This window comes from Idiotropiscis lumnitzeri, chromosome 21, assembly GCF_059441095.1.
Source record: "Idiotropiscis lumnitzeri isolate Australia: NSW breed Sydney's pygmy pipehorse chromosome 21, RoL_Ilum_1.0, whole genome shotgun sequence".
Lineage (NCBI taxonomy): Eukaryota > Metazoa > Chordata > Actinopteri > Syngnathiformes > Syngnathidae > Idiotropiscis > Idiotropiscis lumnitzeri.
Genome location: NC_142411.1, coordinates 5,032,596 through 5,049,462, shown reverse-complemented (window position 1 = coordinate 5,049,462; position 16,867 = coordinate 5,032,596). Strand labels below are relative to the sequence as shown.

The 16,867-nt window shown below is 40.1% G+C and overlaps 1 protein-coding gene across 1 annotated transcript in view; it reads right to left on the bottom strand.

The window, feature by feature from the left end:
* The window catches only part of akap12b (A-kinase anchoring protein 12b), a 31,623-nt gene extending 15,477 nt beyond the window's left edge, over nt 1-16,146 (bottom strand). Inside the window, exons 1-2 of the mRNA XM_088286391.1 lie at nt 15,834-16,146; nt 3,686-3,761 (exon numbers count right to left, since the gene is read on the bottom strand). Of these exons, the coding sequence (XP_088142517.1) occupies nt 3,686-3,761; nt 15,834-15,941 (184 nt within the window). The 5' untranslated portion in view covers nt 15,942-16,146. The remainder of the gene's footprint in view (nt 1-3,685; nt 3,762-15,833) is intronic.
* Between the last annotated feature and the right edge of the window lie 721 nt (nt 16,147-16,867).

Below are 16,867 nucleotides of genomic sequence, written 5' to 3'. Positions count from 1 at the left end.
TAAAATAACGGTTCTGTGTTGTGGTAGGTGGTTTGGGTTGAGAGATAGGAGTTCTTTCGGGTTTGTGTTATGAGTTATTGGTTGGATCAGCGGCTGGTGACTGGGAGTAAGAGGTTACGGTATTGTTTGGGGTTATTTTTCAGATAGGGTAAGATCGGGAGTGAGAGTTTAGGGTACAGTTATTGTTTTGGATTTATATTGACAATTTCTTTATGTGGAACTTGAAAAAATACAGAGAAAATAGTTGAAAATAGGTGTTTTTTTTTTTTTTACTCTCACCTCAAACTTAGCAGGAAACACATGCGGGCGATGCCTCAGCTTGTATTTAAACAGTTGCAGACCATTTTACTGATAAATGATGTCCAGCAGTCTTGCAAATTGATTCAACTGTCAGCACATCATCCCAAAAAATCACAAAGTCAGCACTTGCATGCCTCGCACCCCCCCCCCCCCCACACACACAAAAAAAAAAAAAGAAAAAAAAGAAATTATCATCTGTCCAGTTGTGAGGCCTGCAAGCCATCAGGGAGGGACGCTCAAGACATTACATCAACGACGTCATTCTTTGGACTTCTCTCTGCACACATGAACTCATCAGGCTGCAGTCGCTCTCCTCGCTGCCAAGAAACATCCCATAACCATCAAAAATGTGTCCTCTTTTGTTATTCATGACGTTCCCTTTCCTCTACAAACTTGTAGAACTATAAAAGCATCAGCGCCATATTTTAATGCTACATTCCACCAAAGCGGGACATTGGAAATTCCAGAACCTTGACTTGGGGAAAGCGCGATAGAATTCCATGTTGATCGCAGAGTTCGAAATCTGGGAAAAATCAATTTGGCCGAAATGCAAATCAGATTTATGTTTCGCATAATTTAGCAGTAGCTCGGTTTGTTGAGACTTTTTTGAGCACTTTTGGTGACGCCAACTAACAGGGACACATTAAAGATGATTCTGCTTCGAATTCTGTGACGAAACCTCCCCCCAAAAAATTGTCGCGGCCAAAAGGAACAACAAAATTGTTTCAAATGCATTAGCGATGATTTGTTTGGAAATTGGCCCTAAAAGGATCTCCTGTGTCTTTTCAAGCAAAGCATCATGAAAAAAAAATTAAAAAAATTTAAATAATTACAATTTTGCATTTTCCCTTTGGTCAAGTATGTGTGGTTCAAATTTGGGAGCAATCTGACAAAATCTGTTGGACATCTTAGTCGTGCCTGGAAATGACCAAATTGGCCCTAAAATTGACACAAAATGGCAGACTTCCTGTGATTTTTTTTTTTTTTCTTAGCCACGGCTTTTTCAGACTGATGATAGGAAAGTCCTCAAAAGGCAGGTTCTGTTGGCCTAAAAATAATAATGCCGAAGAAATTTCGATACTGTATGTGATGTATACAGGTAGCGTTTTTTTTTTTTTTGCTCCTTTTGATGTGCAACCTTGTCTTTTTGTTGCAGTTGGCTGTTATCAGGTCGATTGCACTTCCTGTCTCCCACAGTGAGAGTTTATCAGCTTCCACCCGAGATACAAGAAGTGCTGGGATACCTTTCGCCGCCTTTCCGTTCACTCCCGGGAATCGTGAGGTCTATTTTTTTTTTTTTTTTTTTTTTATGAAGTCAGTTTCATTTAAGTTACAAAAAATAGTTATCTTCTCCCGGCGTGTGAGATCTAAGATCATGTAATTATTTATTCATTTATTTATTTATTATTATTTATTTATTTTTTGCTAAGTTAGCATGCTAAGCTATGTTCAATGCTACGTTAGCTTAGCGAATGTTACGATTCCTTCTGCCCACCTTTTCTGTATGCGTCCTGTGCCTTTTTAAGTGCATTTAATTTTATAAAATCATTATTATAAAAAAAAATATATATAAAATCAAGTAATCAGTAAAGCAACTGAAGTTCTATTAAAAGGTATAATCAGATTACTTTTTTTTTTTTAACTTTTCAACTACCTGTGGCAATACTGGTAATTAAGTTCATTTCATTTTCTTTCTTTTTTTTTTTTTACATAAGTATCGCATTTGTATTTAAACGCAAACGTGTGCTACCTCGACTCTTCCCTCCACTGTCATGATGACATTTCACGTTAATACTGACAAGACCGTTTTCATGCGTGGATTACAGCTCGCCACGCGTTGCGGACCTGCCAAAAAGTATCACGCAACGTTTGGGCCCGAACACTCGGATTGATTAAGGTTCTGATTATTAACACCTGTCAGGAAATGGGAGACAGTAACTTGAAGGTCTCTCGTGTAGATCTGACATTTATAAAGTTCATCTTCTTTGACGTTGCAGAAGATTGAACATGTCCAAGTTGGAAAAACTGAATTCCCAATTGAGTCAATTGGGGTAAATAACAACAGTCGTGTTTTAGCAACATGGGAGGTGGCCTGGCTGGTCTGATACAGTATGTCATCTGGGGTTACCGTGGCAACGCTTTTTGTAAATGACTACAATCTCAATAGCGATGAAGACCTGTATATTACAGGGGATGTTTTCTGTATGATATCCGGTATGTTTAGAGATCATCAAAAACAAAAGTTAAACTCATTAAGAGACATTTAAGATGACGAAAATATATTCCATCTGTGGATCCCACACTTTTTTTAAATAAGAGGCAGTGTGCTTGCTTAAAGGTCTTTCTGTTGAAGTGTACTGTAAAACTTACACAAAAAACAAAATAGATTGTATATTTAACCAAAAATGTTTCACGAAACCATTTAATTTCACAGAAGGTCCGTTAGCGTAATGCTAGCATATAACACAAAACCCCATAGACGGGCTAATGGGAATTAGCATATTCAATTGTATTAAACCTTGTATTCATTCTAAACAACTGCTACTGTAAATTTTTTTAATTTCAATTTTCAACCTGTATGAATGTATAATTTACTGCTCCTTTCCATGATGTAATATGCAACGCAAAACAGAAGGCCAAAAATCAAAGCATCGTCTTAAGAAATGAGGATGACGATATTAATCGCCTAACAAAGTGACAGTTTGACAACTCCTTTCTATTCACAAGTGGCGTCATGGCCTCATCTGATGTGAAAAAAAAAAAATAGGGGGGGGGGGGTGTCAGGTTGCTCTATAAAAGAACAGCGCCGCTTAATGAAATAGTTTATTAAAGTGCTTATTTGAAAGCACGGTATGTGCGTTTTAAGTCGTGTTGGGTTACCGCTTTCCCTTGGGCCACGGCGTATTATGAAGCACGCAGGCTTGCTTTGCGCGGGGCCCGGGTCACGGCCTGCTAAATATTTAGGGAGGGTGTATACACGCCCCTGCGGCCCTCCCAGATAGAGCTTGACACAATAGCAACGGCAAAGATAATAAACACGTGCAGCTGCGGGGACGGAGCACCGCAGGTTGAGGATGGAGGAGCGCAATCATAATAAATTGGACGCATTAATCACCGGCTCACATGTCTCAGATCCAATGTGTCCTCTTATCTTTGTGCAATCTGTATTTGTCGCCATTTTAAGATATTTTACGGTTTAACGTTACATTCATTCCTTTAGTATGTTTGAATGTCATCTTTATCTTGTGTCATGTGATTAAAAAAAAGTGGCAGGAATCTGCAATGTACTCATTTTATGAATAAATTGAAAAGTGTGTTGGGGGGATTCGCGAGCAGTTTCGTAATAGATTTACGCACAAGCCTGAGAACACACACACACACACACCTTCTGCCAATGTGTTGTCCTCCGAGTGTCCACTCAGACTGGTCAGGCTGGAGATTTGGCCATTTTTCTGCAGGGTCTGAAAGAACAGGAAGCAATATTTCAATATACAGGATTTCCATTACGAAGCTATCCTGGACTTGGTTCGCTTAGCTTGGCATGAGACGAAAGGGTAGAAACATTAAAGATAAATGACTTCCTTTATAAATGTACAAAAAAAAAAAAAGGTCAGCCATGGAATGCAGTGGTTCCATTCAGACAGGTGCAAATATTTTGAGACATATATTAGTAGAAGTAAATTCCATCTGTTGTGACCCCACCTCAAATACTTCATTCCAGATGCCTGGGAAGTTTGAATATTTACGACGTCCGATTCTCGACCAAAAAAAAAAAAAATCTTTGGAATGCTGCTCCATGTTCAGGATGAGTAAATGCTCCCCGACCTCACTTGATAAATCGCAGGAATCTGTTACATAAGCATATGGGAATATAAAATGCCACGGGTAAAGATTAAGCTATAGCAACACAGTATCCTGAGCCTGCGTGTGGTGTGCCACAAGGATCAATACAAAGTACACTTACTTTGGAAAGCAAAATAAGATAAAAGGGTTCCTGAAGTTGGACGGTCCCAACATGCGAGGTTTCGAGATTCGACTCAATGAACGAATGATTAAGAAGGAATGTAATTGACAAAAACAAGGCTGATCGCTGTCGGGTCGCTCAGACCGAAACAGCAACAGGCTCTTTTCGTGACGAACCCGCACACACACACACACACACACGTTTGTAGTATGTTAACAAGTTAACAAGACACAACCCAACGCCAAACAGCCTTATCAAGCGAGTCAGAGAGTGTTTCCTCCTGGCAGCGAGCATCTCCGAGTGACAGTTGCACAAAAGTCAGGCCAGGAGGGGAGAGGCAACCGGAGCCTGCCCGCAGGGATGCTAATCGAGCTAATGGAGCACTCGGGCACAAAGTCTTCCAGGAAACACGGGGGAAAATGACACCTTGCGGGAGACACCCTGGTAGGGAGGGATGCTCAATGGTAGGACAAACGGGGGAGAATTCTTCATTTTACGTTTGCGCAACAATGTAGCGACTGACCGGCTGCGATGGGAAGAAAAGCTCAAATATTTTGTTACTGTACTTACGTTTACTGCCATTGACGGCTAAAGACGTCAAAGATCCATTTTTTTTTTTTTTTTTAACTCGTCTGCTAGTGAATGAATTAAGTACATTTTCTGGCATCAATCAACTTGCAACTCACAGACTTGTGTAACACACCCCTCGTAAATTTCGGTTTCTTCCCCAGCCATCAGCGAGTCCGATCAGATCTGCGACGTGATCTAGCCGGTGGACCTTTGGACCTGCGGCGACCCCGTCCTGCCTAAGTCCCCCTATGACTTTCATTCCAAGGATGCCTCGCCCCCCCCCCCCCCCTGAATTTCCAACATTCCGAAGATTCCACCCAACACCTGACTCTGTTCACTTTGTCAGCACACCTCACAAATGGTCGCTCCTTGGACCCTCACTGCCCCTAAGACATATCTTTAAACTTTTGTGACATGGCCCAAAACATGATAAATACGAAAAAACAAAACAAAAACAAAAAAAATGTATATATAAATATATATATATATTTTTTTTCTTTTCATCTGCATAAAATCTTGACATTGCGTTAAATTGTTTTTATTTAATCTTATTGTTTAAATGAGTTAAGAATTTAGCTTTCATCTTCAGGACAATCCCGCTTGCCTTGATCACACATCTGACCTAAAAGTGATCTGAGCCAAGAAAAAAAAAACTTGACGCTAAATTCTCTCGTCAGGCAGAAAATGTCGGTTTGGCAGCCGGTTGAGCGTTTTTCTCCTGTCTCAGCGGCCAACGTGGTGCGCCACAAAAACCGAAAGACAGACTTGACGGTTAACATCTGCTCTGGGGAGAAAAAAACAGGATGAGTCTTTTGTACTTTCTTCACTTTCATTTTCTTGAAATATTACTTTTTTTTTTAAAAACTTTAGTCTTGTCATAGTGCAACTGAGTTTTAATAATGAGAATACTGCAGCTGGATTCTTATAACAACTTTTTCCCCCCTCCTGGGGTAATTACACTCAGTCAGTCTGAGAGCCATGTACTGGATGTTGGAAAAAATACATTTAATTTTAAATGAAAGTGAACAAAAGCATTACAACAATATATATGTCTTTGAAAAACCACTGTATTTAGAAAATAAAACATTAATTAAATTTAAAATTTTACTAATTAAATTTTTTTCAAGTTTGGCGGGCCGGATTAAAACGTTTAACGGGCCGCATGTGGCCCCCGGGCCGTAGTTTGCCCACACCTGCTCCAAGTAATCCCCCAAACACTGACTGGTGAATCCTTCCAGCCGTCCAGCGTCAGATGAATATCCGCGACACACTCGCATTGTTTCCGCTGGACTGAGCAGCGAGCACCACCGGACAATGATCTCCTCCATCATCGTACTCTTCTCTCACTGCTTCCATTTTGTTTGTCTTTGATTGCGCCGGGCCTCATTTACTTCTTGGCTACAGCAGCGGTGACGACCGTCTGTCTCCGAAATCACTCGGCAAAGGCCGGCAGAGGAGATTTATATCCCCGAAAGCAAACAAAGAAGTGGGGAACGCTAATGGAAACCAAGAGGGCAGCTGTTAAATGCTCCTGTCTCGGGATATGAGAAGAGTTGGGGTGTCTGGTAAATAAAATTTGAACAAAATAAAATAAAAAATGGTTCAGGCTGGATTTAAATGTTGCACACAAGGCTAGCTGTTTAAACTACAAAATAAATTAGTATCTTAAAAACTAAAAGGCGCTCAAGCCATTAGCATGGTTGTTAGCATGGTTGCTAGCATTGCTCTCAACCATTTAACAATGATGAGTCAAGTTTTTTCTAGATTTAAGTTTATTAAGGAAAAACATGTTTGGCCAGAAAACAGGACACTAAATGCTTTTTTTTTTTTTTGTCATAGTAGCTTGTTCCCCCATTCATGTAAAAAAAAAAAAGCAGCATTTTCATCACGATAGCTAACGCCATGCTAATCGTCAAAGAGCCTTCATAGTTTTTGAGCCACTTTTGTTTGCTTTGAATGTTTTTTTTTTTTTTTAAAGTAGAGCATGGAAAACATTTGAATGAAGGAAAAAAAACATTTTGTGAATTAAAAAATGCCTTAGCACCAAAAAACATTGCAATTGTTGCTAAGCTACACGAGTGCTTTTTTGGTATTTATATTTTCACAGTGTATAAACTCATTCACTACTAGCCGAGTTAAAAAAAAAATTTATCTTTGACGTCTTTAGCCATCAATGGCAGTCAATTACTTAAAATAAAGAGAGCAAATACACACAAGAAAAAAAAAATGAGATTAAGGAAAGAAAAACTATACTCTCTCACCTTTAGCATGGTTGTTATCGAGATGTTTCGACCTGTTGCGATGTGCACTTGCAAGTGCAGCGCGTGCATATTTTGTTACATAACAGCGTCTCTTTGCTTCGTTGTTGCTTTGAAATAAAAGTTCTTTGTCCACACTTTCAGAGAGGTGCACTTATTCCACTATAGCGATATATTATCGATTTTGTTGATCAGCCAACACGACAATTTCTTGGGGTGTATTTTGAGAAAAGACTATATCTGTAGTTTAAAATAAAAAATATTTTTTGTAGCCCAAAAAGTTCAAGCTCACTCCACCCCCGCGTCCTCCCTCGTGTCTACTCACCCCGACCAGCCGCCAATCTGTATATCGGTGACCTACGCGCATAGTGAGGATGAAAGCCTGACAGGACCCCTTAAGAGCACTCTCACTCTTTCCACGAGCCATTAACTCTCAAATGCAGCTCTCAGAAACACCGCTTGTGGATTTTCTTACGTAGCTCCTTTGTTAAAAAAAAAAAAAAAGAGCAAGTTCCGCAAAACAATGTACTTTGCGAGAATCGGAAAATTAAGTTCACCGAGAAAGGTGATAGCACATTTTAGGGTCATCCTGGAATTTCCCTTAAAAGCTGAAAAACTCAAATTTAATTAATTAAGCTTGGTCAGGATTCTATTTCATGACTGTCAAGTTGGGATTTGAAAAAGGGCTTTCAAATAAAACAGAATTAATCGCATTAGAGTGATTTGCTAAGTGGATTGGAAGTACTTTTCAGATAGCAGATAAAATATCAAAAAGACTTGTTTGTCATTTGGGGTATCACGAGAACACTTGCGTGGCTCAGTGAGAAAAACAACAACTAAACGTAAATCGGTTACTCTTCACGACCTGCCGATCAATGTTTGAAGCGGAGGCAACAACTTTCTTCTGACTTGGTCACTTTCATGCATTTTCATTTTGCAACATGCGGACAAAAACAACGCATGGCAATTTTGCAAAATTATTCCTATTTCACGCTTGATGAGATTACACGAACAGCATATTGTTTGGATTTGGGAGGGCTAAAGACCAATTAGTGTGTTTAGTGTGGTCAGCGGACATGAGTTGAGAAGGAGCGCACTCAACAGGATAAATCATGGCCTAGATCAGGTGTGGGCAAACTACGGCCCGGGGGCCACATGCGGCCCGTGAAACGTTCTAATCCGGCCTGCCGAATTTGGGGGAAAAAAATATTTTTTTTTTTTTCATGTTCTCAGATAAATAACTGAACTCCTCCAGATGATCTACGTGACACAGCTGCATGGCGTTAAATTGTTTTCGAGACAGAGATGCAAAGCAAACGGAGCAAACACCTGTCATAGTCGTGCTCTACCTACATCAGTGCCGCTAACCCTTGAACCCAAAGCCCTCCATACCACCCACCGCTTGCTTGTCTGCTTTTCATCAGCGGCTCGCCTTTATGTGGGCTGCACTTGAACAGCAAACAACAACAGCCGGGTCGCAGGGAAGACCCCTCCCCTCTCAGGGCACGGTGCTAATCGGGACCGCTGGCCAGTGATTGACCCCAGGGGGGCTGGTTTTACTAACTGGGCTGAAATAACAAATACCCACCCATTTGTTGACCTCCAAGAATCTATGAACACATGATAGGCATCACATGACCAGGGAGAGGGAGAGACACTGATTAAAAGCATGCATTTAATTAGCCAGACATTTTGTTTTTGGATGGCTTCAGGCCACAAAGGACGACCTTATTATTGTCCGACTGAACGAAAGTGTTACAGCAGAAATATTTATGCGGAAATGCGTCACCAAAGCCATGGTGGGTTCATTTAAAAGAATTTTGAAATTTGAAGTATGAATTTTCTTCTTTTTTTTTTTTAATACTACTTAGGACAATTAAAAAATGTTTAACTACCTGATACAAATGAAATTATGTTAAATTTTTTTTTTTTGCATTTTTAAAATGTTATTTTATATTTTTTTTACATCAATACTTTATTTCGATTAAGTACATCAATTAAAGGCCGAAAAATATTATTACTCGTCGGTTTAATTATTCTTTAAATTGAAAAAAAAAATACAATTTGAAATCCATTTAAAGACCCATTATCTAATTTACAAATCATATTGCAGTTTTTTTTGCATTATTATGATTGAGTGTAGTTTAATTCGTTCGATTTGAAAGACAAAAATTACAAATTGGTAATATATAATAAATAATATAATTAAATAAAGTAATAGTGCTGTAATAGTAAATATATCTGAACAACAGAATCAACTTCGAAAAAATGAATTATATTAAACAAATGCTGTATGTAATACAATTAATAAAACACGACGATTTATAGCATCGTGATGGAAATAAAAACAAAAACGCAGCATGTATTGAAACAATATGTGCATTTTCGGACCATCTGGCGATTCAAAATGCATTCCTGGCGGACATATCATGCTTTTTCCATCAACTAGCACTAAGTTATGAGTGGACGAGCGTCATAAGAATATACAGATGGACATATTTGGACATCATTTGTGAACATCTGGCGACTTGGTGTATCTGTTTAATTTTTCACTCGATTGAGACCATCTCAGCTGGCTGACGTTCAAAAAGAAAGGACCTGCTTTGTTTTTTTGTTTTTTTTGCACATACTGCAAGGTGCCAGTGAAGCAATCATAACACGGTTCGAGGAGTGTGAAAGTGCTCTGCAGTGCTGCAACTTTGATAGTGCACACCTCAGACATTTTCGGGGCTGACAGATTAGAGAGGCCACGCCCACCATGAAGCAGTAGCAATCAAAGCAATGACTCACCCTTTGTCCTTGAAATGACTCAACTCCCATTGGCACACACACACACACACATACCCACACCCCCCCCACACACACACACACGCACAAATTCAGACACAGTCCACGCATCACCAACCACTGCGCTCAGTTCTTAACTGCTGCATCAGGACCATAACTGATGAAATATGGATGTGCATAAAAAGAGAAGAAAGCCGAGGGGGAATGAAGTGCACTAAAAAAAAATCCAAACAGGTTTATTAAAAAACACAACAAAACAAAACAAAAAAAAAAGTTGCAAACGAGGAGATTCCTTTAGCGTCAGGATCTATGTTGACATTAGATGAAGAATTTCATTTAGACAAATGTAGTGCTTCGCCGGCATTTTGAGGCATCTTAGTGCCCAGGAATAATGGTTTAGTGAGTTAAGAAGCTTGATTAGACAAAAGCAGTGCTTGTCTGCCATCTTGTGGTATCAAAGCACCAAGAACTATGTTGACAAATTGAGGAGCTTCATTCAGACAAAAGCAGTGCTTTGCTGACATCTTGTGGCATCTTGATACCAAGGAACAATATAATTATTTTAGCCGGTCCAAGCTAGAAGTTGTGGAAACCTACTGAAGTGCTTACGTATTCATGAAAGGCACCACCAGATCAAACTGCTGACGCAGCAAAGTCTCACCGTCACGGGGATTGATCAAGTTTGAGATGCTGTAACCAACGTTTCTCTCGACATCGCTGATGGATGCTGCATTGCAATCCCAAACTTTATTATAAAACTTGTTACAACTAAACATTGTATCAGGGGTGGGCAAACTTTTTGATTGGCCAGTCGCAATGGGTTCTAAAATTTAACAAAGGGACCGGACCAGGATCAGATGAATGGAGTGTTTTGGTAACCTCACCTCATCGGAGTAAAAAAAAAACATTAAATATTAAATAAACGTGAACAAAAGCATTACAACATTATTATAATAATATTTAGAAAATAAAACATTAACAAGGTTTATTCATTACATTTTTTTTTGCGGGCCGGATTAAAACGTTTAACAGGCCACATGTGGCCCCCGAGCCGTAGTTTGCGCACGCCTGCTATACATCGTTGAATAGACAGGCTACCGTATATATCGTCGTATATATCGTTGAGAAATTAAAACCCTTCTTAGTTTTATCAACAGTAGTGTGTTAATAGTCAGAGCTTAGGCAATCATCACTTTTGTATTTATCAAAACACGTACACACACACATCACATGACTTGTATCCATTTGGCGACTCCTTGTTAGAGTTGGCGCACACGTGTTGGTTGCATCTAGGTGACAACTTGAATGCCCCCAGGCCAAGATTTTTCCATCCCCTGATTGGTTGCTCGGCCGTCCAAGCCGATCTAATCCTCCACATCTCTGCTACGATATTTTATCCACATCGCGTCTACGCTCAAGTCTCCATTACAAACATGTGAATCCCCTCACCGCTTCCTTTTTCAATTCCATTGTGAATCTCGTCAACGTTATCTAATTTAGATTCCTAATTAGAAGCGTAATTGGATTGTCAGTTCAGTGTAGGGGCTAACGATGCGGGAAACGAGTTGAGTCCAGACAGCTTAATGGAGGGAAATCAGACCGCGATCTATTTTTTGATGCAGTTTTCATGCCAATTTGGTGCACATGCCAGCTCATTAAAGCGAATGCTTGGATACGACATGAACTCTAGTGGTAGAGGGAAATAACAGAGAAGCAGATCTTGGCTGTAGCAACGGCGGCTTTCCTTTCCCACATTCAAGGGAATCACAGTAAAAATCGAGTCATAAAAAAAAAAAAAAAAAAAAAAAAACACGAGGTAACTTCCCACGCTTGCATTAATCAGAGGAGTTGTTTACGTGCTGCTGTTTTGGCTAGCAACAGTCCATCTTGCCTGTTTCCAACTACCACTATGGGCGTTTTCTATTTCAAACTGCACAAAGGAAAGGACCGCAAAGTTTGATTGGGGAAGAACGTGATTGACCGCCCTCCACCTAGAAAAGTTTACAAGCCAAAAATCTTTTTACAAAATGCAGGTTGTGGAGTGCAAATGAACCGTTTCGGAAACTTTCGGGCTACTAGTACACAAATAAACCTTACTAGGAACATACTGTGCTGCACTAGTAGCACTACTATGGCAAGTGTCACACGCTGGTACTAGTAGCCAAAGTTGACACTTAACACAGATGTCAACTAGTGCAATTTTGCCTCACTAGTAATAAGCAGCTGCCAAAGTTGTTCTACTAGTGTGCTAAATGCTACGAGTAAGACAAGTAGGACGCTTTGCTCTGCTGTATTTATTTCTTCACTTTCACTCACTTTTCAACACCACTTTTCTCCCCCGACATTTTCACTAACCCAAGAGAACAACGGTGCGATTCATGCGCTTCTCCTACGTGACGTCCTCTTTATTCTATCTCTGCTCCTTTCCCCTCGCCCACCCAAAATACCCCCCCTCCCCTCCACACTGGTTCCTTCCTCTTGTTTTTTGGGCCGGTGCACACAGGGGGCCCCCGGGTGGGCTTGTCCCTGGTCCCAGCCCATCCTCAATGGTTCCTCTGTTTGACACAACCCCCCAACCCGCCCCCCACCCCTGCTAAAGAGGATAATAAGAGCCACGGTAGCGTCTGATCAGCCGCCGCTCATTATACAGGAACGTAGCGGGTTTTATCGTCGCACATTACCTTATATAAGCACCTGACATTCCGCTCGTGTGGCGGCTTTTCGATGCGTGATTAGAAGCGGGCAGGAAGTGATAACAAGGAGCAGATAACACAATGAAATGAAGTCTGGTGACGTCTTTGACTGCACTTGTCTTGTTAAACTTTTGTTGTGCTCATATTTGGATGTACATTTAAGAGCACGACTGTAAAACTAAAGAATCAATGGGAGGGGGGGGGGGAATCTAAAATATTTTTATTTTATTGGGAGCGGGAATATATTTACGTATTTTTTTGTATCCATTATAATCCACTAGTCCATTGAATTGTCATTTAATAAAAATCATATAGGCTAATGTGTAATGTGAAATGCCATAGACAGGATAACGAAAACTAGCATGGCCGTTAAGGCTTCTCAAAAAGTGAGGCGGGCCCCCATGAGGGGGTGCGCGGTGTGATGCTGAGGGGGGCGCGTGAAAACCTGGGGAACATGCCTTTTTCCCGCCGTATTACAATAAAGTGCAATTGCACATCCACTCCAGTAGTTGGCAGTGTAACAGGAAATAATTGTGAAGCACTGCGTTAAGGTAATTATAAAACTTCCAACACTTGCAGGCATAACAATCCCAACAAAAAATATTTCGTTATCAAGTCAGACTGGCGATGATGTCATCATTTTTTATGTCATACCACAAATCAACCACCACGACTCGCAAAACAATTGTATAGCAATATGCACACCACGAAGACTAATATCGAAAATATTCACACTGTGTGCAGGCGTGCTCCTCTTTCAGAGCACACCTGCACCCAAGAGTAAGTAACAAGCGTCTTCACATTGATATAATCGCAACTCGAGTCAAGGTTGACCGTTGAAATAATATTTCACTTTCACTGCTCTCAATAAAGAAGATAACACTGAATTTTCTTTTTTTTTTTTTTAACGGAACTACAGTACTCTCATAAAAGTCTGGGATCCTGCCTTAGTTGTGCTTATATTTTGCGTCCTCCACCCACAGCAGCTGATTTCCTCTAATTGACCACTTCCTGAAGTGTGCAGCTGCAGCAGGCGCTCGTCATACATCGTGCAACACCACACTTACTGCGAGATATAGCTAAATTTAAATGTGTCTTCAACTTGATTTTTGGATGATGTGCTATTTTTTTTGTACAGTACCGCCAGAATACAACGTGTCGGACCCCGGGCTGGGTCATCAAACTGCGGAGGTCGTTTAAGGTGGCAAGTTAGGAGAAGGCTGAGCATTGCTTAAATTCCTCCACGCAAGTGTGGAGGATATTTATTGACTGGATGTCAGATGAACGTTTATCTTTTTCTAATGTTTGTCATGTGATGCAGCCTTCATCCAGGCAATATAAATTCAGGGGAATTTATTTATTTATTTTTTTCCCGCCGTCAACACTGCTACGGTGTCATTTGAAATGCCATGTTTTCATGGAACATGCTGTACAGACGAGGTAAGCATTCTTTTTTTTTTTTATATAGTTCACGCGCTCTAATGAGCGACACTGTAAATTATTGTCAACAGATATTGTTTGGCTTAAAAGTTGACCGGCGAGGAGGCATGTGACGGTGTCCTCTATTAAGTCATTTAAACTTGTATTAGCCTTGAATTGAGTTTTAGAAAAAAGAACAATGACAATCTTGTGACAGACATGATGATTCAATCAATGACTTATTTCATGCGGAGAAAAACAACAACATGGCGGCGACCATTCAAGACGTGGAAACGCGGCTGAAGGTTTTCACATCCACCACCGTGTCATTTGACCTTTCAAGGCCACGGAAACAAGAGGGACTTTTTGACCCACCGCCCGTGAAAAAAAAAAAAAGTCAATAGAAGACAATAAGAGGTGAGAAAAATACTCCCGACCTGACTTAGACACCCCGGAAAGACCATTCGGAAAATGTATTTTAAAAAAATTCAAAGAGAAAGAACAATAGTGTGTGCACGTCACACAGAGGAAGGTGAAAAGTGAGTGAGGTTGGATTTTTTTTTTTTTTTTAACTCGGACCTGACAGCCGGCGTGGGAACAGGTACTTGGCCGCTTTAGAGTGCCTCGTTGTCATGGCGTGGAAAAGACGCTCAACAACTTGGTGCGAGATATTCCAAACATCTGAGGTTTTAAGACGATATATTATCAAGGCTCAAAGAGTTTGTGTATGCACAGGAAGCAAGAAGCGCTTAAAATTACTTTTGTCACCTCCAGAGACAGGAGTGTGATTTTGTGACCTGCCACCCATTAAAAAAAAATAAATAAAAAATCAATAGAATAAAGAAAAATTAGGCGTGACCAAAGCAGGCGGCGTAAAAACAAGAAGATTAGAATATATGAGACGAGACGCCAACAGAGCAGGTGGTACAAACACACGGTCATTAGCGACCGCTTCCCAAATATTCCTTCGCACAACGCTGAGCAATTTACACCCGGGTTAGAGTGCTGAGTCAGACACTAGATCACATGCACTGGAACACATCTCGGAGCGATGAGGGTTACAGTTCACAAAAAGGCAAAAGAGAACTCAGTGAGCTATTAAAAAAAAACAAAAAAAAATTCACATCGTCCTTTTGAGCCGAGAGGCTGCAGGTTAATTCTAATTTTAGCCAATTCTGAGTCACGAGGTTAAAAATAGAACTAAAGTACTTGATTACACAACACAGAATATTGAAGATCAATTTGACAGATTGTTTACATGGATATATTTGCTAATTTAGAGTTGAGATTTTTTTTTATGCACTTGTTTGTTTATTGAACATATAAACAGATAACAGGAATTCATTTAGTAAGAAGTAAATCATTTAAAAAAAGGGGAAGACACAGCACAGTTTAGATGTTCAAAAGGGAGTCGTCCTAATTTATCCCACAAAAAAAAAGATTTCTATATTTTTTTTTAAATTTATATTTTAGATTTACATTTGGACTGTATATGTAATTTAGGTAAAGATGTATGTTGGTGTACTTTTTTGCTGACTATAGAAGCATTAATGACAATTATTGGTCATTTATGCGTCAATGGTATTGCATTTCAATCAATTTTTATTTTATTTTTTGAAGTCCAAATTTATTTCACAAAGTGCTTTAAAAACGAGTGCAGTGTCAACTAAATCTGGTTTATGACTGCGGGGGCGACGTCACTCTCAAGCATGACTCGGCAAAAAAAATAAATAAATAAAAAAAAATAAAAAACTGCGTCGAAATTCAAGCAGACACGTGCCAGGCGGCGAGGATACAAAAAGTGCTTGATGATTTAAAAGAAAAAAAATGAGTATGGCGTACCTTGCTATCGAGGACGCAGCCTCCCTGGGCCGAGACGGAGACTGAAGCATCCTCCTCCTCCTCCCCACTCCGGGCGACATCCCGCTGCGCTGAGCTCTCTGCTCCCATGGCCGAGCGACCGGTGCTTGTGTGCCGGTTAGCTTGGGGGTGTCGAGTCTGTTTCCCACCCCCACGTCCGGAAAAAAACAAAACAAACACAAGACTGCAAAAGTGCGAGCTGTGTGACGAGTAACCGGACCGGAGTGTGACCTGGAGGGATGTCGAGAGAGAGAAACACAGAGAGAAGAGAGTCAGAGAGAGCGAGTGCTCTCTTTGAGCAAACCTCCTCCTCCTCCTTCTGTTTGAATCACATGAGGCTCCACGCCTTGCAGCATCACTGAGGTGCTGATGGAGGATACACTCTGGCACAATGCAACGCAACATTTGGAGTATCATTCCAAAAATAAATAAATAAATTGCTCGCTTTAAAGCAGAAAAACACTCATATAGGAACGGGTTGGTTACCGGTTTCAAGGCATAAAAAGAAAATTTTGTGGGGAAAAAAAAATTGTTTTGTGACAAATACGTTATGACAACGGTACTTACTTGATATTTTAATCTTTGCAAAGAGGCCAGACAATTCGGTCCGCATGTGGATGTGAATGCAGGCCATTTTTTTCAAGGATGTTCTTGAGCAGTCACTTCCTGTGAATTCAAATTAAAGCGACTGTTTCGGTCTCATTGTTTACAAAAAAAAAAAAAAAACACTAAAATGAGTGCAAAAATATCAATCATATTTAAAAATAGTTTCTAGCACATCCATGTTTCAAAAATGATCAAACTTACCATATGGGCGGAGCTTGTTGGGGAGCCTGAAAATTTTTCTCCTTGAAGAAATGGTTTTTAATAATTTTTCAAATGAGGAGGCAACAAATGTAATACAATGTCAGATTAACGAGAGCACCACCCACCACTTGCTTCAGACGCTAATAACCAGCTAGCTAGCATGGCTAACATTTTTTTTTTTTTTTTTACGCTTTGATGTTACTTTGAAA